Source organism: Leptinotarsa decemlineata, unplaced genomic scaffold, assembly GCF_025532065.1.
Source record: "Leptinotarsa decemlineata unplaced genomic scaffold, Ldec_3_MD MMD2_P_RNA_scaffold_6, whole genome shotgun sequence".
Classification (NCBI taxonomy): domain Eukaryota; kingdom Metazoa; phylum Arthropoda; class Insecta; order Coleoptera; family Chrysomelidae; genus Leptinotarsa; species Leptinotarsa decemlineata.
Window position 1 is genome coordinate 10,826,590 of NW_027412533.1, and position 27,499 is coordinate 10,854,088.

The 27,499-nt window shown below is 32.5% G+C and overlaps 1 protein-coding gene across 2 annotated transcripts; it reads left to right on the top strand.

Annotated features, from left to right (window-relative positions):
* Positions 1–668: 668 nt before the first annotated feature.
* Positions 669–27,390, top strand: LOC111517784 (transmembrane protein 272). Of its 2 annotated transcripts, none has more exons than XM_074169952.1 (5): positions 669–934; positions 2,923–3,033; positions 13,767–13,889; positions 14,106–14,246; positions 17,879–27,390. In XM_074169952.1, exons 1-5 carry the CDS (start codon positions 799–801, stop codon positions 18,088–18,090), a joined length of 723 nt encoding a protein of 240 aa, XP_074026053.1. In that variant the 5' UTR covers positions 669–798; the 3' UTR covers positions 18,091–27,390. The 2 variants fall into 2 exon arrangements, with proteins under 2 accessions (XP_074026053.1, XP_023029827.1); XM_023174059.2 differs by lacking the exon at positions 17,879–27,390 and adding an exon at positions 16,228–17,342 and having other exon boundaries at positions 672–934.
* The last annotated feature ends 109 nt before the right edge of the window (positions 27,391–27,499 follow it).

The following is a 27,499-nucleotide window of genomic DNA, read 5'->3' on the forward strand; positions in this document are numbered from 1 at the left end:
TTGGATTGTTGTTTATGTACCGTATTGTTAATAATCAAGATCTATTATTTGATTTGTGTTCATTTCTTTGGCAGTAGAGGCATTTATTTGTTGTACAATTTTTATATTCTCCATCATTACTGTGTTGTTCTGTATATGAGAATAAGCATTTCATTTTGCCCTTGCATTTTTCAATCTGTCCTTAGAGGAAACAATTGTAACATTATGTGACTGCTGGTATATATGGGGTTGTAACGTACGTCATAAAACGTTTGGAAATTATTGTTTTTTTAATGTGATTAAAATTATGGAAGCTGATACATACGTTGGCTTTTCGTTCGATATAATTTTCCTATTCATTCTTTCAACTTCAATCACTTCATGAAGACTTCTGATCATTTCTGTAAAAAATTGTTGAAATACCTTATGAAATATATGCTTTCTACCCTTTATTCTTAAGTTGTTCATTGTTTATCATGTTATTAACGCTTCATTATTTTTAGTCTCTGCCCATTTTATTATTACCTCTTATTTTTATTTCCATTATATTTTCCAAATTTTAGTCGGATATATCTTCAACTATTTCCATTTCCAGATGAGGGAACCGTCTAAGACCAAACCAATGTTTGCGCCGCCACTTTGCGGCAATGTTTCTTTCGAATATACCCTGTGTCACCTGTCAGCATATCACATAATTCAAAAAGAAGAAGAAGAACAAAAAAAATCTGTCTAGGTGTCAAAGTTTTTTAAAAAAGCAAAAATATGTTTTGAAATTATTTTCGATAAATTTTGATGTTGTGTAAGCTTTAAAGGACATCCATGACTGCAGCGAATATACCAATCCACAACTCTAACTCTCCTCCTTTGTACAATGATCAAAGGAGGTCTATCATGCCTGACATTTCTAGAGACAGTGGAGCACCTCCGTCCTATGAAGAAGCCATTAATCCTAATGGTAATTATATCATATACATTTATAACTTTTGGAACAGCACAGGGAAATATCTCTGAATTCAATATTTGTACTAATCTACGTTTGGCGAATAAGATACATTACTCATAATATGCTTGATCCACATATAATCTAAATAAATTCATCATCATTTATATTTCTCATTTGTTTTTTATGAAGGTTATTATTTGATAAATACTGTTACGGAATATTATTATTTACAAGAGTTTAAGGTGGATTCATGCGTATTTTAACTCATATGAATTATATACTTCATGGTCATGAAGAATGTTTTAACATCTAGAAGACAAAGTAAATAGAGTAGATAATATAATGTATCACCCACTGTGTCCTCATAAAAATTTAAATTACAGAAGATTTATATTGATACATAAATAAAACACAATACAGATTTGAGAACATCAACACAAAGATAATTAATAAACATGAAAATGTCAAAAAATGCTATTTAGAATTGTCAGAGAAAAACTCTTCCAGTCGGTTATGTAATAGTTTTCCTCATAGCCTTTTTGAAATGTTTATACTGATATCTGAGATAATTCGGTAGGTAATTTAATTTTCTTAAAGCTGCGAGTGGGATAGCAAGAAGGGGCAGTGTTTCTATGCTCAGAATGGTATGCCATACCTTAAATGTTTCCTGATTATGTAAACTATTTCAATGATAAAAATGGCAAATGGATTTTGAGGGATATGAATGTAGGTTTTCAAGAATTACGGAGCTTTGTGTTGGATAAGTTTCTGGCTGCACGTTTTTGAAGTACTAATGTAGTCTGTAATAGGGTGTTAGTGCATGTGGTATGCATAACGCCCTATAACGTGTTTTTCAAAGCGTAACTTGTTATCTAAAAAACTAACCAATCATGCACATAAAAATTTCAAGTGTAAGTAAATTGGACAATTGTCAGATACTTGATGAAAATCCATGATGAATGTATTTGATAGAATTAAACACACCTGAAAATTAAATTAAAATTTAACACACGAGAAAAATTCTTGCCTAATGTTGCGAATCAGCAACGTGACTCTAAAATAAACAAGTGTTGTTTACTGCCTATGCTTGTTATTGGTAAAGGCAAGGAACCATGTTATTTCGGATATATAAATATGTCTGCATAGCCTATTTCTCATACCTATCAACAGCATGGAAATATTTATATATGATGCACCTGAACATTATAATCAACTACCCTGAGAGTTTCAATCATAAACAATTGAAAACTTAAAAAAAGACTCACTTAACTGTCTAGTCTTTTGTCCGTTCCTGACCCTTGGCAATACAAAAACGAATCTTCTATTGTTATTGTTTAATCATTGATATTTCCAGGTTGAATTAAAAAACAGTCTTGGCTGATACTCCGCCTGTCCACCTTTATACTGAAAGTTGTTTTCTTTTTCTCTTTTTGTCTGTTTTAATTGTACTTTTCATGGTGAATAAAGATGTATTATTATTATTGTTTTTGTATAGCAAATAGCAAAAGAGATAAAACTTCATCACTTCTTGATAACGCACCAACTCCTTCATCATGTGGCATCCTGAACGAAAAAAACAAGTTTATAAAAAATATGTTTTTTCCACCTAATGTAACCTTTGTACAGCCAATGGATCAAGATGTTATTGAGACTTTAAAGCAAATATTACAGAAAAGAATTGAGGACTTCTTTAAATGTTAATCTTTAAGCGTACTGCAGGTAAAATATTGATTAAACATGTTTCTTTAAGCTATATGTATCTTATTTCCTACTTAGATACTACTCTAATGACCGGGATTCAAAATATAAATGTATGGTTTTTTATTGGAATATTCTTACATGAAAGTATATAATTCAATTGTTCAATAAAAAAAATGAACACCCATGTCCCCAATTGAAATATATCAGTGATTTCAATATGTATGTAATAGAAAACTGCGATTTCTAACCTCAAGAGGTCTTTGGTCTTTCATTGGTAATATAAATTCTTTGTTTTCCAGCTCCACCTCCTTCATATGATTCACTGTTTGGAAGAGTCCGTGAGGCTCAGAAAACAAGTAAAGGAGTTTTAGAATTTCTGAAGAATCTCATCATTATAGTTTTAGGAACACGTAAGTTCATTCTGAGTAGTTTTTTTTTTCTGTCCTTACAACAAATTATCCTGAAAATGAGTTTTTACAAATGTGAGAAAATGTTTTCAATAGTGCTCCTGTCTAAAATGAAATCATCCCTTTCAGACATGAAATTTAAAAGAACAAATTCACATAAATAATTTGTCTTGTTTTTTAGTTTCTTGTTTTTAAAATGTGATTATATTTTAATACAACGATAAAAATAAAAACAACAATAAAAGTTAATTGGCGCTCCGGGGCGACTTCATTGATTCCAGTGGGGCATTTGCTTTTTCAGCTGCAGGAAAACCCGGAAAAACCTAGCACCACACCATCTGAAGATCTTGATCTACCAATGTCCTCTCTCTTATAAAACAAAATGTACGGTGTCTCCAGAGGCTCCAATAAATTCAGAACACTTCGTGACACAACTATCGTCAAACTTAAACCAGTCACATATATTATAAAGAAACAAAAAATTACTTGAAAAAATTGTGATACCCTTCAAAATTTGTGAAAATCAATCAAAAATATTTGTAATGAAGAACACCGGAATAAATTACGGGACTTTATCCAAATTATTATTAGCTTTTTCAAAAGTTTTGTCAATTTTTATGAGTCTACTTTAAACTGTAATATTTCAGTGAATACTTATTCAATATCTACAAACCAAAGGTAACTTAATCCTGCAAAAATTAAACACCTGGTTCAAGGAAAATTCCCTACATTTGAATAATCAAAAAACACGTTTGATAAGATTTCATGCTAGACAAAAAGAAATAGCCAGTTTCAACTTGAGAATTGAACAGTTATATCAAAATTGAACTCCATGAATTATCTTCTGAGGAACCTTCATAATATTTTAGACCAGAAACAGCTGATTATACTGTATCATGCTCAAGTTGAATTGCGTCTTCGGTATGGGGAGCTTCCTCTTCATGCAAAGATGTTTTTGTCGCCCAGAAAAAGATTATAAGATGTATAGCAGGAGTCTCAAGAAATACAAGTTGTAAAAGCATTTTTTTAAATTTTGAAATACTTATATTGCCATGCCTGTATATATTCGATTTTGTGTTTTTATGTATGGTAACCGTAACTGTTTCATAAGAAATGAAAATGTGCATTCTATTGATAGCAGGTGCAAGACAGACTTTCATATGCCATATTGTAAAAATGCACTGACTTACAATTCCCCCAATGTAATAGGGCTCAGATTATTTAATCTGCTACCACTTGAACTGAAAAACTCTAGTACTATCCACAGCTTCAAAATTACACTTAAGTCTTTCCTACTAGAGAAAACCTATTACTCCCTTCAGGAAAATAATAAAATGAAAAATTCAATAAATGTGTTACTCTTAGTAAATTGTCTTATTTTTAGTTTTAAATTTAAGCTCTTTTCTGACTAATCCTACACAATGTACCTTTTTGATTGTCTTGCAAGATAATAAAAATGATTATTATTATTATTGATGTAAATGAAATAAGCGTCATTTGAATCAGTACACTTTTGCCAACATAACAACGTCAATATAAAAATTCTATACTTGGGATTGGATGAAGTCGACGAAGGTCGTTTCTGTCTCGTCCTGATTAGCGAAGGTTCCACTGGTGAGAAAGTTATCGAAGTACTTGAAAATATGGTAGTCGGTAGACGAGAGGGCTGGGGAGTAAGTGAGGCGAAGCAGAACTTTCGACGCTCAATTCGTTTGATTTTTGGACGGTGATTTGTGGAATGTGCGGACGAAGGTTGTCGTGGAACTGGATCGGACCTCTTCTTTTGACCAGTGCCGGTTGCCGCTACACAATTTTCGGTACATTTCTTATTTATTTATAAACGGATTTCATCTTTTTTTACATATGAAAATACAGATATATACTTAAACTAAATGTATACTAAAAATGAACAAATTAGCAGTACTACAGTAATAGACGGACACCTATACTACTAATCTTTTTAAGTTGGTTTTGAATGTATTTAATGTTTTTCGATTAAAATCTAAACCTCTATTGCAATATTCATTTCCTAATCTTACAAAACGTGACAAAGCACTATGATAACTATAATTTGTACGATGGTAGGGAACTTGGAATAATTCAGAGTTACGAGTAAGTCTGTTTGGAACTTTAAAATAAATCGATTGGAGTAATGAAGGACAATCAATCTCCCCTGTTAGTATCTTATGCAGAGATATCAAGTCAGTTCTTGTTCTACTACCTTCCAAGCTAGTAATATTCAGATTTTGCATAACTTGCATGTAATCGTAATCACCATATTGTAGATTCATTTTAAAAGCTATACACCTCAAAAAATTTTTATGTACTCTTTCTATTCGATCGATGTGAGTTTGATGATATGGTGACCACACTGGTGAGGCGTATTGAATAACCGAATAAACCAATGTTAGATATAACGTTCTAAAAGCCGGTACTGATAGTTTTTTAGCATTTCTAGAAATGAAACCCAATAATTGAAAAGATTTGCTGACTGCGGAGTCAATATGATGTGCAAAATTTAATTGATGATCAAATATGACTCCTAAATCGCGAATTTCAAAAACCCGTTTAAGACTGTTTTCAATTTGATAATCAAATTGAATAGGATTTTTGGACCTAGAAAATGAAATACAATAGCACTTATCAACATTCAGAGACATTCCATTATTTTGTGACCAGTTGATCAATTCGTTCAGATCAGATTGAAGACATTTACAGTCAAGGTTGGTTTTGATTGGCATATAAATTTTGAGGTCATCAGCGAAGAGAAGATATTTACAGTGGCGAAAGTTTAGAGCTATATCATTAATAAAAATATTAAAGAGAAGTGGACCCAGATGTGATCCCTGCGGAACGCCAGATGTAACCTAAATATCACTGGAAATGTAGTTTTGAATTTTTACCCGCTGTTTCCTATCAGATAAATAACTGTTTAACCAACATGTTAACCAAGTTGGAAAACCTGTTACTAATCAACAAACTGTGGTTGACTCTATCAAAGGCCTTACTGAAATCAGTGTAAATTGCATCAATTTGAAGGCCTTTTTCTAGGGCCATGGTGATGTCTTATTGATATACCAATAAATTCGATGTTGTTGATCTACCTGCAGCAAATCCATGTTGATTTTCATTTAGCATATTTTTACAATGCCACGAAAGATAGTGCACAAGTAAAGATTCGAAAAGTTTTGAAATAGCTGAAAGTTTGCTGATTGGACGGTAGTTTTTATGACTTCCTTTTTGCCACTTTTGAAAATGGGGGTGACATAACTATTCTTCCATTGGCAGGGAAATATTCCAAGCTTCAATGATAAGTTGAATATTATGCACAATGGCTTAGTTAGCGAGTAGACACATCTTTTAAGGAAATAGGCAGGGATCCCGTCCGGTCCACAACTCAAATTTCCTTTTAATGAGTTCAACCCTTCGAATACTTCAACATTACTCAATGTTATAAACGGAATATCAACCACTGCTGCAACTGCTTCGTTCATGACATTATCTAAATCCAATTCTTTTCTAGTATAGATCCTTGAAAAAATTTCGGCAAAAAGATCAACAATATTTTCCCCTGTATTAGCTATTCGATCCTCAAGATGCATATAATTAGGAAATCCATGATTTTTTCTTATTGAGTTTATATAATTCCAAAAATATTTTGAGTTGCTGATTATTTGGTTATCAATGTTAGGGAAGAATAGGGTAATGGGAGTCAGCGGGTAATGGGAGTCACCCTCACATCCACGAAACAATACGAGCGAACAACGCAAAAATGACACCCCTACCCCCGCTCTGACCCAACAGTGCTGCCTGGAACAGCCTGCGCCAGTCAGTGCCCACGCTATTGAGATACGTAGGTGATTTGTTTTTGTGCTCCTCTGATATAATTTTACGTCATTGCAAATTAGAAGGTAAGTGTCGAATACCTTGCAGTATGCGATTGAGACTTTTATACGAAATTAGTTAGACATTCGAAATTTTAATGGGCAGTTCAGATTATGTCAGTGTTTTGAAGATTTTTTTTATTTTATTTTTTTCGCATTAGTGTAATTGTGGGAAATGAGAGTCAGGTGACTTCCATTACCCGCAAGTGATCACTATTACCCGCAACTTTGCATGTTGAATTACGTAATTTTTATTTCTTTTTAGATGCCGAAAGTACGGGTCAGGACAATTGCAAAGGCTTCCTGGTCTTCTGATAGCCTGGAAAAAGCTATGAAGCTTGTTGAAGGAGGTTCTTCTATGAGAAATGCTGCTAAGTTAATGGGAATCCCATTTTCAAGCCTCCAAAAGAGGACAAAAAAATGTTCTACCTTAGGACCACATCTAGGACGGTTTACTGTTTTTAGTGCTGAGACAGAAGCCGAGCTAGCAAACTTGGTGAAGAAAATGGCAAATATTTTTTATGGTTGCACTGCTAAACAAATTAGAAAAGTGGCTTTGGAATATGCTGAAAAATTGAATTTGAAGCACAATTTTAATCAGTCTTCAAAAATGGCTGGACGTGATTGGTTGCATGCATTTATGACCAGACATAACATTTCTATTAGGAAACCTGAGGCGACTAGCATAAACAGAATAACAGCTTTTAATAAAACTGAAGTCTGTTCTTCGAGCTACTTGGCCAGCTGATGGAAAAACATAGATTTGTTCCAAAAAATATTTATAATATCGACGAAACGGGTATTTCAACAGTTCAAACTCCTGGAAAAATTCTGGCTACCAAAGGACAGAAGAGAGTGGGATCGATAACCAGTTGGGAAAGAGGAAAAAACATCACTTTGATGTGTGCTATGAGCGCTGCTGGCGGTTACATTCCACCGATGTTCATTTTCCCCAGGAAAAGGTTGACTCCTCTGCTCGAGAAGGATGGTCCAGCAGGAGCGCTTTACAAATGTTCGAACAATGGTTGGATTAGTGAGAATCTCTTTCTTGAATGGTTGGTGCACTTTAAACAGCACGCTAAGCCGTCTTCAGATGAACCGATCCTTTTAATACTAGACAACCATGCTAGTCACATTTCTCTTTCCATCTACAAATATTGCAAGTCCAATCATATTCATATGTTGTCTCTGCCACCACACACGTCACACAGAATGCAACCTCTGGACGTTTCTTTTTTTGGTCCTCTCAAAATAGCCTATAAAAAAAATGTGACTTATTTTTGAAAAGCCATCTTGCAGAAAAGGTAACACCTTATGACGTAGCATCGTTGGTGAGAAAAGCATTTAATAATGTTGCGTCTATTAGTAAAGGAGAATCGGGTTTTAGAGCTACTGGAATATTTCCACTAAATCCGGAAGTATTCACAGAAGATTTCTTCGCTGCAGAAAATCTCCAATCTGAGACTATTGTAATCCAAGACTGCAATGAAACTCTCGCAGCTACGAGCATGATTCCCAGCACATCAAAAAAATTTCACTCACCAGTTCCGAGTACTTCAAAACAAATTAATCCACCGGTTCTTGGGATGTCTGAACGAGTAGGCCAACTTGATTCTGAACCAGATATTATATCACCAGCAGCTGGCACGTCAAATCAAATTAGTGCCAATTTGCATGATTTGATCAAGTTGCCAGATAAAACACCTGTTATGAATACAAGAAAATGCCGTAAGAAGCACCACGCTACAATTTTAACTTCAACGCCAATCAATGGAAAGCTGTTAGAAAAAGAAAATAAAAAATCAGAGGATAAAGAAAAAGAAAAGATATGGAAAGGTAAAGGTCAGGGAAAAAAGACTACAATACAGAAGAGGGGTCCTGAAAATGCAAAGCGCCAAGTACTACAAGAAGCAAATGAAACTTCTGTATCAGATGTTGACACTGACGCAGAAGATGCTGGAAACAGATGCCTGGTATGCAACGATTTTGGAAAGAATAACGAGATGTCGTTCAGATGCACCTCATGTGGGCTATGGGCTCACCCGAAATGCACTGGGTGTAACTCAGCTGAAGGTTATGTCTGCGATATATGCTAGGTTTTCTTTAACTCCGATTGACACCATTACCTTCATGTTGGTGTAATGGAAGTCAAAACTGTTTTTTTTAATTAATTTTATAATATCCAAAGTTGATTGCCAGAGTGGCTGATAATTATTTCTAATGATAGTTAATTAAGTATATGATGTTTAAAGGCGGTTGCAATAAACAGTTTGTTTATGATTACACTTTTATTCGAGTTCTCGCTTAGGTGATCCCCATTACCCTCTTTTACCTAGCTATATAAGTATCATAGCAAAATTTCATAAGATCCTTGCATTGAGACCTCAAATTGGAAAATATTAGGTAATCCTGGTCTGAACGAGTTGATTTATAATTTGCGTGAGCTATCTTTTTCTCAGTTATGAGTAACTTCACCTCTTTGCTATACCATTTTGGATAAGTTGTTGGTTTACTTTTCTTCCTAGGAATGAAGTTTGCAAAAGAGTTCCTAATGATTTGGTAAAATATCTCAACTATAGTATGAATATCTAAGTTATTGAATAGAAGTTCCCAGTTTATTGGTGCAAAATAATTATTTAAGCCTACATAGTCTGCATTCTTAAAATCATAGTAAAACTCCTCAAATAAAAGGGGTTCAAAATTAACTGATAGTTCTAATTTGGCAGTAATGGCTTTATGATGAAAATTGCTAGGTAATAGTAAGTCAGTGGCCTCTTGGACATGAACAAACATATTTTGTGAAAAAATTAGATCTAGATATACATTATGACTATTAGGAATAAAATTAAGTTGTTTAAAATTAAGAAAAGAAAAATGATCACATAGAACATGAGCTGGATATCCTTGAACGCTAAGTCCATGTCCTTCCGAAGATTCCCACGTAGCCAATGGTAAGTTATAATCACCAAAGAGATAACATTGAGATGCACTGACTCAGATATTTGTTCGACAGTAATACAATGATCTATATAGATATCGGAGTTTGAACCAGGAGGTATGTAGGTAGCTCCAAAAATCACATTTGCGCTCTTGTTCTTTAGAAGAATGAATAAATGTTCAACATTTGTACTAATTACATCCAGTACTTTTACGTTTAGTTCTTTTTTGAAGCACATCATCACACCGCCACCTCGAGACTTGTTACTTGTGTTCTCATTTCGATCAGTTCTAAAAATATTATAGTCGTTTAAACCAATTTCTGAATCATAGTAGGAGCTAGTTAACCATGTTTCAGTTAAAATAATAACATCATAATTACAGCACAGGACAGAGTATTTAAATTCATCGAGTCTAGTTCTTAAACCACCAACATTTTGTAATATATTTCCAACGTGTGGTAAGAGTTATATCTTAGTTTTTTAATTCTTCAATTATTGGAATGCCTTTCCTATATTTAATAGTGAGATTTTGCTCACCTCGATCCCGGCGATGCTTTAACTCATCCTGTAATTTTTTCATTTGTTCTTGCTGTATTTTGATTCTTTCTGAAGCGATTCTGAATTTTGTATTAAGCAATCTATTTTTGAGTTTCAGAGCATGACCAACTACATTTGGGTTTATTACCTTGTCGACCTATACGGATCACTTTAGTTAGATCGTTGCTATAAACCCCAATAGATTCAAGTACTTGAATAGCAATTTTTTTGTCATCAGCTATTTTGGCTTCTATACCTTCAGCCTTCGATTCTTCAACATTGAACAGCATCAGATTATTCGAACCTATTGCGCGTTCATGGACCTCAGTAAGTATATTTTCCATGCCAGCACTACTTATGGTTTTCACATCATTCAATTCCCGTCTCAGCAGACTAAGTTCATCACAGTGTTTCTTCTTCATATCTTGGACTTCTTGTTTCAGACGACTTATTTCATTTTCCAATACCGATAATTTGGTTAGAAGATGGGGTATTTTTTTGAAAGATGATTTACATTCATTGCAAAAAAAGAATATCACCGTCCTCTGCACTACTATAGCCTTTATCTCGCTTGGGCACAATCCTGAGCATTTTTCACTAAGATGGAACGGGGTGCGGCAGCTATCACACTGTATATATTTATCTTCATCCTGTATAGGGATCGAACACTTGGAGCACTCCATTAAGATTAAGAAAATTTTACCCAAAGTTCCCGTACTAATGAAATTCTTCACTCACGATGTTGTTTTTACTTATCATTCCGCTAGCGCGCACAAAAAGGGCAAACTTTTTGTTGCTTGATTTTCTATGGCTAATTATCAATGATTTCTCGCTGAATCTTTATTAATATGGATTTCTTGATAGTTAATATATCATCCGATGAAGCTCTTCTACAAGATTCCAATGATATTAAATTCACTTCACTTTATTCGCAATGTCCTTAGAATAAGAGAATATAAGTGAGAAAGTAAACACCTGTGTACTGCACAAAAAAGAATTGCGTCGATTTCCTCACAATAGGACTCTGCTGTAATGAATCATGAAAGCCGCTTTTGGGAAGTGCCTGTGTGGCTCATCAAAGTTCAACCACTGTCCAAACGTCTCCTATTGTCTTAGAGGATCCCCTTTTCATCACACGTTTTGGTTGCGCAAAAATAAAGAAGAACAGACCTCGAGTTGTGACAATTTCTGTCAATCGTTGAAATCGTGGGGCAGCTAATTTTCAACCTGTCCAATCTTTTCAATAAGTTTTAATCCACTGTAAACCGTATGGGAGCTGACCTTCAGTTCTTCCGCCATCCCACACACCATTTGTGTGACTTCCATCAGGGTTCTTAAATCCTCGTCCTGAATTACTGTAGGTCGACCACTTCGGGGCTCATCTTCGAGCTAAAATCTTCGAAATAAAATTTCGCAAAGCAACGTTGAACATTGCGTTCATTAACACTATCATTGCTTAATGCCTGGTTGATTGATTTTTCAAGCTGTTTCAGTAGCGCAAAAAATAAAAATTTAGAAAATATGAACAGTATCAATGTATAAAGTATAAAATTCTCTATCGATTAGTATATACCACGATACAGAATAAATATTGAGATATAGAGCTACAAAAATACATGACTAAAAGCAGACAAAACTTTTTAAACAATCTAATAATACCATAATTGATGATAAAAAACAACTCCTCCTTCAATGAACTTTTCACAAATGTAGGTAGTAATTGAGTAAAGAAAATGAAATCTCGGGTTCTGAATAAAACTCCAAATAAAGTCAATTCCTTTTTTATGCTAGACTGAAATCTTGAATATTATATCCGGCTTGAAAACAAACAAATCACAGAATATTGAAATCAAATAATATACTAATAGCAAAACCATTTATGTACTTATTCAATCTTATAATAAAAACCGATGAATTTCCCAGTACATTTCCAACAGCATTAGAAAAACCGCTATATTAAGCAGAGGATATTTATAAATTACAAAATTATCGTCCAATATCATTGATTTCAACATTGGCAAAAGTATTTGAAAAAATGTTGGAAATAAGAATTGATAAATATCTTGAAAAAAATAATATTCCCTCTGAAATGAAATTTGGTTGCTGCAACAATATATTTACTGAGCATGCGTTTTGTCACCTCACAATTAGAATTCATGAAGCATTTGAATTGAAAAAAAATGGTTTTCTTGGTATGAGTTATAAATTGATAAGGAGTAATTACAAAATGGAAAACAATGTGTTGTAATTGGGAACCATATCACTTCAAAACCATATTATGCATCATCTTTGATATGTGCTTTTGGTAAAGTTGCTCCATCTGGACTCTTCCAGTTCCAATACAATTGGCCGTCATGAAAACAGAATATTCCACAAAATCCTATATCTTTTAGCAAATATCATAGTATGTTTGAACTAATTTCAGATTATTACTTCTCTGTTTACAAACCAGATTCTTCAGTTATGGTTTGAAAGAACTCCCTGCCTTGAGTAACAATTTCATTGAATTTTTGACAATATCTGAAATGAATTTTTGGAGTCATTTGTCGGAAACTCTCCAACTCTATAAAAATTTGACCCCCAGGTTTGTTTTTTGAAGTTTATTTCCCTTTGCGAAGAACTGTAATCACTTCTCATTTCAGTTTTGGTGTGTGGGAAAAGTGTTATTGTTGAAGTATAATTGTCAGTTGAATCTAATATGATTACCTATATTTCACATCCAAAAGTTCGAAATTATATGAAAATATGGGACGATAGAAAAAATCAAAGTACCAGCGGTCCAGGTTTTTTTTAGCTACCAAATGGTGTCTTTGAATTTGACCTTGAAGCTAAGAGAGGAAACAGCCGTCAAACAACCAATAACAAGTTGTCAAAACCTTCTACCATTTTTTTGCATATTGTATCAATTTGAATGTTTCACCTTCAAACGATATTGAAAGAAATATCTAATTGAGTCATCCAAGGTCATTCTCAATCAGTTTTTTTTCGCTCTTTCTGCTTACGAGAAAAAATATGAGTTTTTTTTTTAAACTGACTTCAAAATTCAAATAGTTTTCAAGATCATGATCAAGGTCAAGTCTAAAGTTGGCGTTGAGTACTCGAAAGTAAAATGTGAACATCTTATACATTTTCTTTTCCTCCCCATATAGTATCTTTGACCCTCAAGTGATTTTACTTTCCCAATTGAAAAAAATTACCTTGATTTCTAAAAAATATTCAAGATCAAAGTCAAAACCAAGATCACCATCCGGCAAGTCTTTGTTTTCTATAGTTCCACATTTTCAAGTAATTGAACAGTATCGATACTTCTGGACCACCCAGCAGATATACATACATATTCGTTTAATAATACTATTGACTTTTCATTTTGTTTCAGTTGGATGTACAATAATATTAGGTGTTACAATAGTTATTCCAATTTGTATGATTATAATGGGGTCCATTTATTTACATGATTGTCCCCAAGGAGAATATATTCCTGTGTACTTATTAGTTGGAGGTAAGTAATTAACAGCATTAAAATTCATATTAATAACTACAGATAATGATAAATACTAATACAATTGGAATTTCATAAATGAAAATCTTATAATAATATGTCATTTTCAAGCAAAGCAAACCTAATGTCGTAGCACTCATGGACTTGGGTACTATTAGTTAATTACAAAGTTGTAGCAATAACTACATCCATCTAATTCATCTAAAACACTTGCAGGTATATTTGGGATAATAAAGCAACTTTTGCATTTGTCAGCTAGAGTAAGACAAACAGAAGAAGAGAGACAAGAAGAGAATTTAAGGCAATCTCCCACCCAAACATTATTGAATTGTTTCATGCTCGGGTGGTTTATTATAGGTAAGTGCCACAACTCTGTACTTCTATGTTAGTGCCAATTTATTTCTGATTTTGAATCAGTGAGAATGCAGTATTATTTGCTTATGATGTCAATCAATGGAATGTTTCAGTTAACTATGTTTTGCACAAAACCATTTGATGATACATTTCAGTTTAGGTTAACCAACTGAATATCTCTTCGAACATTTCTATAAATTTTTTATAGAAGGTCATTCAAACTTGAATTGCAGTTGCACTGAAAAAACAGTTATGTCAATGTTCCTTATATTCTCAAAAAAAACCTAATTTCTAGTTGGTCCCTGATTTGAGTACATTTTCGAAGTGAATTTGAAAAGCACAGATCATTGTCCTTTTACCATTTTTTCATATCTTCAGAACAGTTTATCTAGTAGTACCTGTTACTACCCTTGCTGAAATAAGGTAGCTTGTTAACTTTAGTGTTGTATGATCTGGATGTTTTGGTTTGTTATATTCTACCACAATTTTCTCAGTTGCTATAATTTCTTCTTTCTAGAACTTGGTCGCCTCATTTTTTTCAGTCTCATGTTTTTCATTACTAATCTCTTTATCTCCTTTATACTGGGTTGTGAATATCTCGGTTCATCAACGGACTTCAAAAGTATTTCTTTATCTATATTCTGCCTTTTCACTTTGGTAGCAGAAATTTAACATGTTACTTTAGCCATATATCTTTTTCTTCCTTCTTATTCTGTAGAAACTATTAGACCGGGAGCCCGTGACAGAAATTTTGACCCCATTTTTTTACCTTCTGCCTTTTTCAGAGAACATATTCACAGCCACAAGCAACAGTATTAAGCTTTAAACGAATTTTTTGCCCATGTTACACATGCTTAAACATTAACTCTAGTTAGCAAAAAAAGCTTTGACCAACATTTCACCGTCTGCCATAATACACTCTCAATAGTTTAAAAAAAAATGAAGACATATTTTTAAGAAATTGAACTTTCCATTTAGTACTGTAATTTTTAATCATAGATATATTTCTGTAGTTGAAAACATAAGTTCTTAAAGTAACAGTAAGATTGAGTTAGTAGTAGAAATCAATGTGAACTTTTTACTTGTTTATTAAATATATTTTCACCTATATGTCTATAAATAACGTTTTACGCAGTCATATAATAATAGTTTTCTCATTAAAAAAACAGCTGCTTTTAACATGCTTTTAAGTGTAATGGTGCTAGTAATTGTAATTTGTGCATACTTTTCTGTTTACAAGTACTATTCTTCTGTTTACAAATACTCCTTTTTGACTCTGATAGTCTAGTTTTAATTTTAATGTTAGTTTGATTGGTGCACATCTGACGTGTTACCTAAGTTAATATGTTATAATGTAGGCTCCTGTATTGTTTTCGAAACCTTCTTTTAACAATAAATTGATTGATTATTTAGGTTAAGGAATCTTTTATTATACACTCTCAACAGTTTATGAAAAAGATATATTTTCAAGAACGAACTTTCCATTCATTACTGTAGTTTCCACTTATAGATTTATTTCTGTAGTTGAAAACATATGTTCTAGAGTAAGTGAGTAGTAGAAATTAATTTGAAAGTTGTTTTAAGGAGTATAATCTTACGCGGCAGGAGATAACTGTGTTCCAAGTTTTTTGACTGTGGTCTGCAGGTTTTTATTTATTTATTTTATTTTTTTCTATATATCTATAAATAACATTTTGAATAGTCATATAATACTTTTTTTTATTTTAGAGTATGTAGAAAAATTTATTTTACAATCTTCTTCCACTTTATTTCAACAAGGAATCCGAATTTCCAAGAGTCCCTGTTTTATAATCAATAAATAATAATATCTCCAACATTATATGAAAATTTGAATATATTATTTCTAAAATGCATCCTTCACCTACGTAAACTTTCTCATTTGAGTATTTTTTGTCAAGTTTTTATAATAAGAAAAAAAAATCTCATAGAATTGAAATATATTATAATTGTTAATGATTTTCAGGTTCCGTTTGGGTTTATAAAGAATACCAACCCAACTATGATCCCACTTACGCTAGATATTGTAACAAAAATTTATATTTATTCGCCTTTTGGCTAATCACGTCTGTGTATATACTTTTAGGTGTGATAGTTGTATGTTTATGTTCAATCAGCTTAGCTACTGTGGTTTTTCAAACAAATCAAAGAGATGAAAATGAAGTGAATGCCAATCGCCTGTGGTAGTGAATGTAAAAACACAAATATATTCTAATATTGAGCATATACGGGGTAAAAAAATTGAACTGTGCTTCAATAATCTGAAGAAAGAATGTTTTCGAACTAATTAAAATGAAATAAAATTTCGAGCCCATCAATCGAAACTTGATAGGTAGAATTAGAATCTCTGGCGTAAAATGAATCAATTGAAAACACTTTTAATAACAACGATTTATTTTCCCAAGACACATACATGCTTATAAATGCTGTGTAGTTATATCGGAGACTGGCTTGAACATTTGAAGTTCATTTCTTTAGATTTATAATTTCATTTTTAATTTTTTTAATTGGTTTCAATAAGGACATTTTTCTATTCTTCATACTGATATTAGATATTGAATTTTTGAATATACCAATGACAAATAAATCAACCAAAGATATTTTAATAATAAAAATTGTCTTATTCTGAATAAAATTCCGAATATGGGAGCTATTTTCCTTCTTCTTGTTACAATAGGTTGTCTATATGATAAATTATCATCTAATGAGAGCAAGAAATTTCACATTAGGAGAATATTTAATATTTTCATTATGGAATTAAATTGGATCTTTAGACTTTTTTCATATGAACATATACGAAGATTTCTGAAAGTTTTGTTACATTTTATGGCATTGAAGCCATAATGATATTTGACCACGGTTTTTTGAAATATTAATTTTAGTTTCTTGTGCATTATTTCCATCGTGAGTCAAAGTTGTGCCATCCGCAAACACTTGTAATTTACCAAATAAAGTTACTGTTGCGAATGAATTGAAATATATAATAAACAAAACGGTCCCAGTATAGACTCGTGCGGTACCCCACATATTACTTTTTTTGCTAATTATGTCACCCATATAGCCATATTATTCAATAAATAATTTTGAAACCAACTTGTAGTAACAAATAACTAGTTTGGCTTCCAGGTTTCCGTTATCTCCACTGCTTTCATCAAAATTGATCTGCGCTATATTGTAAAAAATGTTGACAGGTAAAGTTTCTTTAAAAGTTTATTACAAAACTAAAACTTGTATACCTATATTATGTATTATATTGCAGAAGAATTTTATGGTCGAATGTCAAATGCTTTCTTTAGGTTTAATGAAATACTCATCTAATATTATCACATCAGACCAAAACTTGTGTCTCTGGATGCGCATTTGGCTAACGAAGTTAGCAAAGAAATAAAACTTTTAGTCGTCTCCTGATGATGATATATTGGTGAGCGGAACGTACGTCGAGAGACAGTATTTTGTTTTGGTGTGGAAAAAGTGTTTTCAGTATATTCATTTCACGCCAGAGGTTTTAATTCTGCCTGTCAAGAGATATCCAACTTTGATATAACCTTGCAAAAAAGAGGAAAGTTTCAATTGATTCATCAATCGAAAAATGAATAACATTTTTAATCTTTTCGCAGTTCTTCTATTGGTTATTCAAAATCGAAGAACTGAGATGGGTATGTGCTTTGCTGCTGAAACTGCAATTGTTAAAATGTTTCATAATGTTCGAACACCTTTCAAACATGTACTTGGTACACAAGTGCTATTTTTGGAGGAGTGTTTTCAGTACATTCATTTCACGCCAGAGGTTTTAATTCTGCCTGTCAAGAGATATCCAACTTTTATATAACCTTGCAAAAAAGAGGAAAGTTTCAATTGATTCAACAATCGCAAAATGAATAACATTTTTAATCTTTTCGCAGTTCTTCTATTGGTTATTCAAAATCGAAGAACTGAGATGGGTATGTGCTTTGCTGCTGAAACTGCAATTGTTAAAATGTTTCATAATGTTCGAACACCTTTCAAACATGTACTTGGTACACAAGTGCTATTTTTGGAGGAGCCCCTAAAAAAGTTTAATCAGGTATTTTCTACTATTGAGATAAGTTGATAAATTAATCGTTTCCTAAGTATAATGGTAGCATAAAGACTCGTAAGATAGGTAAAGAACAACTCTTGTATCTAGATGAAATAATTTGTTTACGAATGAATTTCATTTCAAATTGTGTACACATTTTATTCAAAAGAAGACTTTTTATGTTGAATTCAATCAACCAAATTGAAATAAAATAAGTGAATTAATCATCTCAATTACCTCTTCATTGAATACGTTATATTTTATCAAAATACTGCTATATGAACATTGCAAAAATTAAATTACCAAAAGTGTTTGTTAAATGATGAAGATATATATCCAAGGAGGAAAAATGAAGACCAAATGTTCTTTACCCATTTTACAATATATTTAATTGTTGATTCTTGTGTATGTTGATAAACTGCTTCATTATCCTGTTATGATATACTATATTTATTATAAAATATGGCTCTTAAGAAGTTGAAAGTGCGGTATTTTGTAAACTACGAATGATAGCTTTATCATATGACGAGTCGAGTCAGCTAATATTATGGTAGTGAAATTGGTAGTGAATAGGCTTTACCACGTAGTTTCGATTTTGAGTGGAAATATTTTTCAAACTATAATTGGATACCACCAATACAAGATGCCTATAGAGAATAATCCATCAGTTTATCGATTTTCCAAATATTTTTGAATATTTTCTGACTACTGACTTTTGGAAATATTTTTATATAGAACTTACCGAGGTCCTCAAAAACGTATTTGACTAAATTTTGTATGTCACTTCTTTTTCATTCCAAGCAAATTTTTATTTTTCTCAAATATATTTTTTGAACCATTGGGTTCATAAATAAATGTAATGTGGTCCCCAAATTTGAGATTTTTTGTCAATAAATATACCAAAAAGTTTGTTGCATAATGTATTCCCAATTACACTAGCATTTGAAGCTGAGGGAATATCATCCACACCACAAATAAAAGATAATATTTTGGTTTTTAAAATATTGAATGCTGAGAGATTTGCCTGACACCAATCATGATCTGAGCAAATGCCGTTGTGAAGTTCAGTAGTATTACTTTCATGCCATAAAATTGAAGTGTCGCCTGTAGATAAAGTGAATTTACCCTCTATATCAATGGTTAAGTCGTTGATGTAAAGGAGAAATATGGTGAGGCCTAGTATTGAACCTTGTAGCACTCCGTGAGTTATATGAGACATTTCAAATGAAGTAGAAGATTTAACCAATGACTTAATCGGAAAAAACAAAGACCTAGCAGCATTATTATTGTATTTTTCAATTTTAAACCTTGGAGTAACCTGGAATCTGAATATATGTATTTTGAAATTCAAAAGTAAAATATTTTTCGTTAGTATCAACAATCAAGCTATTAACGTATTTAGCACATTGCCAATTTCACTATTCAATGGCACTTTATAGGACCTCTATCAGTTTTATCAACTAAAGGCTTTTTGCCTATGTACTCCTCACTAAAAAATTGACTTTCTGTATTTGGACATTCTTGTTAAATCTTCCCGGCAGACATTTGATAATAGAAAATGAAATGAGAATAATTGTGATCCCCACAACTCAATTGCAATTTTCAGATGTTATAAGCCTTTATTGATGATTAGTTTATTTGAAAGAATATATTTGTGTTTGTGCTTTGACAACAGTTTTGAAAAAGAAACAATCAGTGCCTGAAAGTATCTGTTCATGTCCTATATTTTTAACATAACTGGCATTTCTTGGGATATTACCATTAATTATTCATAAAATACGTTTGACAGGTATTGACAATGAACATACTTCAAAGAACTGAATTGTTTTTTTTTTGTTGTAAAATTATGGCTGTGGTATTTTTGCATTCCACGGATCTGATTCGAGTCGATTTTATTTTTTAATGTATGGTTTGAGAAAATTAATGCCATGTTTTATCTGTGATATCTAATTTTATAATTGCTATCCTTTTGGAATTTTTGGGAAGGTATTCTATTTAAATTTCTATATTTTTGTTACAATTACTTTATACAGTTTTGGATAGTTGGTTTAACATCATCATGAGATTTTAGGTAAGACTCATTAGATAAATACTCTTACTGTTTAATTATTTATCAGTTCTGTAGAATCTCAAAATACACACATAATGAAGTCCCATTCAGATGGTAAGTTGCATTTAATTATATATACAAGGCAGCCCAAACGGGTACCTCCACAAATTTTTGTTAGATAAGATTCCCCAAGACCTATCAGAATCACCACCATAGATTAGATTAGAGTACTTTATTTGACCATTTTACATACAGTTGTACATTTAGATAAGTCACAAATACAGAAATCCTTGATATGTTATGAGACTTATTGTAGTTTCCAAGTTATGAATTTTTCAGAATCTCTATGGAAATTTTGGCAGAACTGACTTTTTAAATTTTTATCACAGGAGTAGTCTTTGATATTTTTTTTTACATGATCTTGATGAATAATACGATCTGAAATTACCTAATGATATGAAAATGTTCATTGATATTGAAGAATTCACATTTTCACAAGATAAAGTTAAATTCTCATATCATATCATAAGGATCATGTAACAAAAAAATCGATGAAAACTAAAAAAATATTTGGGCTGACCCGGTAGAAAAACAGAAATATTGAAAAAATTGATAACTTGATAGGACTTGAGATCTCCTATCTGAAAAAAGTATTTTGGATATGTCCGTTCGGGCCATTCTATATTTTTTATTTACTTTTGTTATACAATGAGAGACTGTGTGCATCTCTATTGGGATTTGTAATTAATTAGACTTTTTTTTTTCAAATCCTGTTACTTTTTTTAGTGGTTTAAAACAGTTGTCAATACCTATTCAATGTACAAGTGAAATCATAAAGCATTTTGATATCTTGTGACTCCCATGTAAATTATGATAATAACTGATGGTACACCATTGGATAGTTTTAAGGTAGAGATTTAAACTCCAAAAAGTAAATGATTAATATTTTGATACCATACTGCTCAGCTGAATAGATGTTAAGGTTAATTATACCCCAATCAGCTTCCATTTTCATCAGTGTTGACAATGGAACTTTCCACTGAAATTGTATAACCACATAGGTGAAAACTATATGCATAATAATAGCCTGTTTTATGTCTCTTAAAATTTTTTGTCGGTGGATTTTTCATAATCGAGGAGAAACGATGGTCGTGACATCACTAACATTTGATATGAACTTGGCATCAACGTAAAACTTGTTGACAAAACATATCCCAAATACAGTGCATTTGTGTTCCAACACCAGGTAGCGCTATTTCGACCTGTCATAGGTCTCCTCAGTGGTGCTAGGCCGAACCACAAATGCATTGGTTGACTCAACTGTCCTTAAAGGACAAGCCTAAGTGAAGAAAGGCTATGACATCTCCTGTTACGAAGACGCTGTCTGTGAGATCGACTCAATCCTCGAATATGAAAGAAAAACGAGGTTTCCCAAGCGGTCATCCCGTAGATGACGTTCTCATAAGGGGAAATATTGCCCTTCTCTACCATAGCACTAATTGAATAGTTATGTCGAATATTCATTCATATACATTTTTCTGCTTTACAAATCATATACATTTTGGAACGTGGTTTGAAAGGGGGTACGTATTATTGAGTAGTAACGTTGTCATATTCAAAACTTTGATTTTCCTTTGCAGTGGAAAAATTTGGGTGTTACTTTTTTTCTTGAAACCCAACCTAAATGGATAAAAATAAATATTTTACAAACTATTACTGAACTACTTTTACATTTGAATGCTGAAATGACTCACTTGTATGTAGAATAAGGATTCAATTTAATCTAAAATAAAAAACTATAATCGGTAACCAAAGACTAGCAGAGGTGCACTTTATTTGTAAAAGTACCGATTCTATAAGATACTGTGTGAAATAATCAGTAGTTACCCCATGATACCATGCTGTCGCAAGAAGTGAATTATTCTTGGCAATTATGAGATAATTTCGCTAAATTCATAGAATCCATGTTCAAAATTTTGATTTATTTCCAACAATACTCGCCTACAGACAGCATTTTCACTTTTGTTTTCTGGCGTAAACATGTAAAAATGTTTCGAATTTATTACTAGAAAGCAAGCTACATGTAATTGACTGCCAGAAAAGCAGGATTCTTTGCGGCAGATGCCTCGTGCTATGTAAACCTACCAATGGATAGCGCCACTCATACAAAAAAGGCTTCGTATGATTTACAATGATCTGGGATGTTCCTGAAAGTTCCAAAATGTTCCGGAATATTCCAGAATGTTTCGGGATGTTCTGAAGTGTTGTGGAATGCTCTCAAATATTCTGGACCGTCCTAGAAACTTATAAATGGCGAAATTTCATCCCTCATGTTCGAAAGAACGCTCGTCAAGTAAAAACAAAAACCTTCTTCATGGATGGGGAATAGTAGTTCTTCACACCATGTAACTTCCTGGATCATAGCGGAACTTCTTTCTTAGTTTTTAGTGGCATGCACATTGTGTACTTTTATAGTATCTATTGTTGGGAAAGAAAGGTTTCCTACTTCCCCATATAAAGATGAAGTAGAAAGCCAAAACATTTCTTTCCCAAAAATTAATCTCTCCTAAAATTTTACCCCCATTCAATTCAAAGTATATAATGATTACAGCAAGCTACGACACTTTATGTGATGGAATTGGCCAATACTTGATGAAAATTCATAACATATTCAAGCAACACTTTATTGTGAGATTTTCACTAAACAGTGTGCAAAGCTGCAAAATGTGTTCATACTCAGTATGATAATGTAGTCTTACATATACCAGGATTCATTGAATGGGAAGCGAATTTTAAGAAAAGATTTCACCATAAACTTGTTCAACTGGTACTTGAAAATTTTTATATTACGAATTACTCAGTAGTGTTTCTCATCTATTTTTTTCAACTTCGAGAAATCCAGCGAAGCTGTTCTGCTTTCCTCTTCTAGGGCTTAACTGTAAAAGCATTTATAGATTACCATATTTGACATGAACATGAAACTTATATAAACCACCAAACTATGTATTGGATTTGAATTCATTCTTTAAACTCAAAATTAGCCGTTTCGTTCATTCTGTCAAAAATAATACAAAGAAATCAAACTTGAATTGGACATATTCTTGCCACAAGACAAACCAAATTACTGTAAAAAATTTGGAAAAAAATCAGTATATCACGATGGGATCATTATATATAATTCAATTCCAGAGAAAATAAAAGAAAACGATTCCATTACAAAATTTAAATATCAATTGAAAAACAAATTCCAATTAGTGGAATTTCATAATTTGCATTTTTTTCTCTCAGTCTTGAATTTGTTTTTAACGTGTACTTCTGAAACCAATTTTATATTTTACTTCATTTCATTTTTTTTTCTTTGTTCATTGTAAACTATTTTATTTCTGTTATTTTATAATACTTTGCAGTTAGTAGTTATAGTCCCTAAGTATAAGCATTAATTGGGACAGTAAACTGAAATGAATTTAAAAAAATACCAATTATAGATAGATATTTATTTTCAGTTGATACACGAAAGTGTTTACAATCGTCAATTTAAAAAATGAATTGTTGATTTTTCAATATTTAAAGCATAACTTGGACCAGAGTGTTCATTTATTTGCATTTATATATTTTATACAGTGCTAACGGTAATAGTCCCCCTCTCTTAACTTCCAAACAGTACAAGATATCAAGGTCGGACAAAATGTACGTGAAAAAGTACATTTTCTGGTACTCTTCAATAAGAAAGAGAATAGTGTTGTTGCATCACTCGTCGCCGAGAGGGCGCTATCAACATTTTTTTTTTAAGTGAAAGGGGGCGTTTTGTGTGTCCTAAACTTCACTTCATTCCAGTAGATGTTTGAATTGGTCCCCATTCACTTAACAATGAAGAGTAACTTTCGCGGTCTTTCAGTAGAAAGGAAGAGGCAATGAACATTAAGTAGTAAAAATCTGGCTACTTGCCCTTATTTGTACATAAATACGGTCATTTATTCCAATTGAAAGAAACTAAGCCACACCCACCAATGATGATATAAAACCAGCTTTGTAGTTTATGCATTGAGAACAATTCAAGCACTTCGACAGTGCCTTTGATAATGGCTACCGCAGTGGTAGACGAAACGACAGGCATAAAAACCTGCAGACCACGGCCGAAAAATAGCTTTGACACAACAATGGAGTTTGTTTATAAAATTTTATGGAATGTTTGTCTTATTATAACCTTGAGTTCTGGAATACTCTGCGATTTCTTAAAGTATACTTCAGATTTCACCACCAATCCTCACAAAATCTAAGAGTGTCATATCAGGTAATGTAGTAGGTCATTCTTAGAGACCACGTCTACCTATACACTGTATTGGATAATTGTTATCTAGCCACTTTCAAACCAGCTCGTCGTAAATAAAGAGGTCCCTCTTTTTGCTGAAACCTAATGTCAGTTGAAAACTCGTTCGGATTTGACAATTCCCCAAACCCGTAGACAGGCAATTGGTGATCCCACAAGATCACCTTATATAACACCTCTAGATATTTTTGTGGGAATACACGACATCTGAAGTGCACACAACCGCAATTCATTTCAGAAATCGTGGATAGAAGAGGTGTTTGTAACGATATTACCCCAGAAACAATACCTATATTATGTAGAAAAACATACTTCATTATTGTCAGTGAGTGAATGATGAACATTTTTAAGGAAGGATTGATAAAATCTAAACTTTAATTTACACAACCGCATGGTTAGAATAAGAGGTGCTCCTAATGATATTAAACCAGAAAAGAACAGAAATAATCGCAGGTTTCTTCAGAAAAAACAATGTGGAAGTAGCATTCAGACCACATGCCAGGTTATCTCATTTCCTTTTCAATGCCAAAGATAAGGTCGACAAGTTGGAAAAATCTGGAGTTTATAAGCTTAAATGTCCGGAGTGTAATAGTGTTTATGTGGGACAATGCGGACGAAATTTCCAAAAACGGTATGCTGAACATGAAAGGTCCTTCAGACTAGGAAAAAAGATTCGACGTTTTCAAACCATTCCTTGGTTTGCAACCACAAGTTTCCTAATCTAAACAATACGGAAATTCTGCACTATGCAAGGAAGGGTTGCAAACTCAATTATTTAGTATCCTTGGAAATTTACAAGCATAAACATTGCGGGTGCAACCTGTTAAATGATCAAATCGATTTAATTTACTCTCCGGTTTTTAAATTGGCACATGCGCATTGTGAACTGTAAATTCAGGTACTCTCAAGTACCTGATTGGTATATTATATTGGCGAGTGTAATGAATCGTTGTTAGTTTCTTGTATAAGTTTGAGAAGTTCATATAGGACGAAACTGCAGTAACGTTAGTTACAATTGAAAGTGGTAAAAAAACATAGAAATTTTCATTTCTCTTTTCATTATGATCTACCACGTAGTAACGGCTACATCCATCAATTTACAGAAAAGTTTCATAATGAACTTGTAAACAAACTTCATTATTGTCAGGCAGTTAATGGTAACCAATTTAATATTTACTGGAATTAACTGAAGTGAGTTTAAAATACTTTTTTCTTAAAATTGGGATATTTTTCATTTGTAAAATCATTTAAACTAATATAAATCAATTTATGTCATATTAGACAATGGAAGTCCGAATGAATGAAATGCACCTTGAAACATTGTCAATTACCTTCAAACAAACGTTAATATAAAATTGTTAATTACTCGATTTCCAACAATGAAAAAGTATTGAATAGAGAATTGAAATATCTGTCAAATGAGTTATCATAAGATCCCACTTTCTATTTGCAAAAAAAAGTTGGTAGCGCCCTTTTGGCGACGAGTGATGTGACACTATTGTCATTATTTTCAAACAGTACTAAAAATTATACCTCTTACTTAAATTTTGTCCGACCTTGATATCTTGTGTTGAAAAGATAATGGAGGGTGGGTCTATTTTACATTCGTACTGTATAGGTATCTTTGAGTGTGAACTCAGAATCTGACACGAATTCTACTCAGTAGTCGAGATCTATTTTAGAATCAGAAGATGATCAAAATCATACAAAGTAAACAGTTAATTTAACAATATATATATATATATATATAATAACTTGATCTGTATGTAACATCATTCATAATTTAATTATTTAATATTCGGCTAAAAAGCACAAAACATTTGTTTCTTATTAGTCAGTGGGCTATGCTTGAAGACAGGCAGTAAACAAATCTAAAGAAATAAACTTTAAATGTTCAAGCCAGTCTCGGATATACCTACACAGTAGGTTGAATGGACTGACGCCTATCAGAAAACAACTACTCCACTGGCTAATACCACGAACGGCGTTGGATTATATCCGACAGGCGTCAGTGCAGGAATCTTCGCAGAAATTTCCTGCATATGCAGTTGGCAATACAACTGAAAGAGTCGACTTTCAATTTTGGAACAGGCACACTTGCAGACCGGTTTCGGGCTCCTTAGCCACTCGTAAATGCAAGATAGAAACTGACTTGGAACATTTAAAGTTCATTTCTTTAGTGCCTGTCTTCAAACATAACCCACTGACTAATAAGAACGTTTTTCTTCCTTATTCAGAGGAATCGGGCAAATTTCGGATATGCAGTTGGTTAGTACCTCGTCCACTAGATGGAGTAACATGTTTGTTGTTTGCTCCAACTTAAGACGAGGAATAAAATACTCTGAAAGAATTTCGATTTTCAATCATTGAATATCATTGACTTTAGGTCAACAGAATGATTGGAAATATGTTCATTCAATATTTTTAATTCACTGGATTTCTCGATTATAAATTACATTCTGTTGTGTGTTCATTTTATCTTAAGGTAAGAAATATCTGCTAATTGTCCCAAGTGTCGTCTGATTTTTATTGGTTGCTTGTCTTCAAGTGGAGAAGTATTATGTTGGTTTTTGATTTTTTTTGTTCTATTGTTACTTAACAAATGTTTTCATAAACTATTTGGACATTCATAAGCTTTTTTGATGTGGCTATGTTGTAATCTACGAACAATTAATACAAGACTGTTTTTCGTTAATATGAGTTTCATTTCATAAACTTTTTTTTTCAGGAAGTGATACCATCTGATCATCAATAATGTATTATTTGAACCAAAATACGCAACGTGGGATCTATCAATAATAAGT

What these genes read in the sequence shown, in the direction of transcription:
- LOC111517784 (XM_023174059.2), top strand. Translation starts at nt 799, where the DNA reads ATGACTGCAGCGAATATACCAATCCACAACTCTAACTCTCCTCCTTTG. An exon ending in AGAAGCCATTAATCCTAATG is followed by an intron (nt 935 to 2,922) that starts GTAATTATATCA and finishes TTTGTTTTCCAG; the next exon opens with CTCCACCTCCTTCATATGAT. An exon ending in CATTATAGTTTTAGGAACAC is followed by an intron (nt 3,034 to 13,766) that starts GTAAGTTCATTC and finishes ATTTTGTTTCAG; the next exon opens with TTGGATGTACAATAATATTA.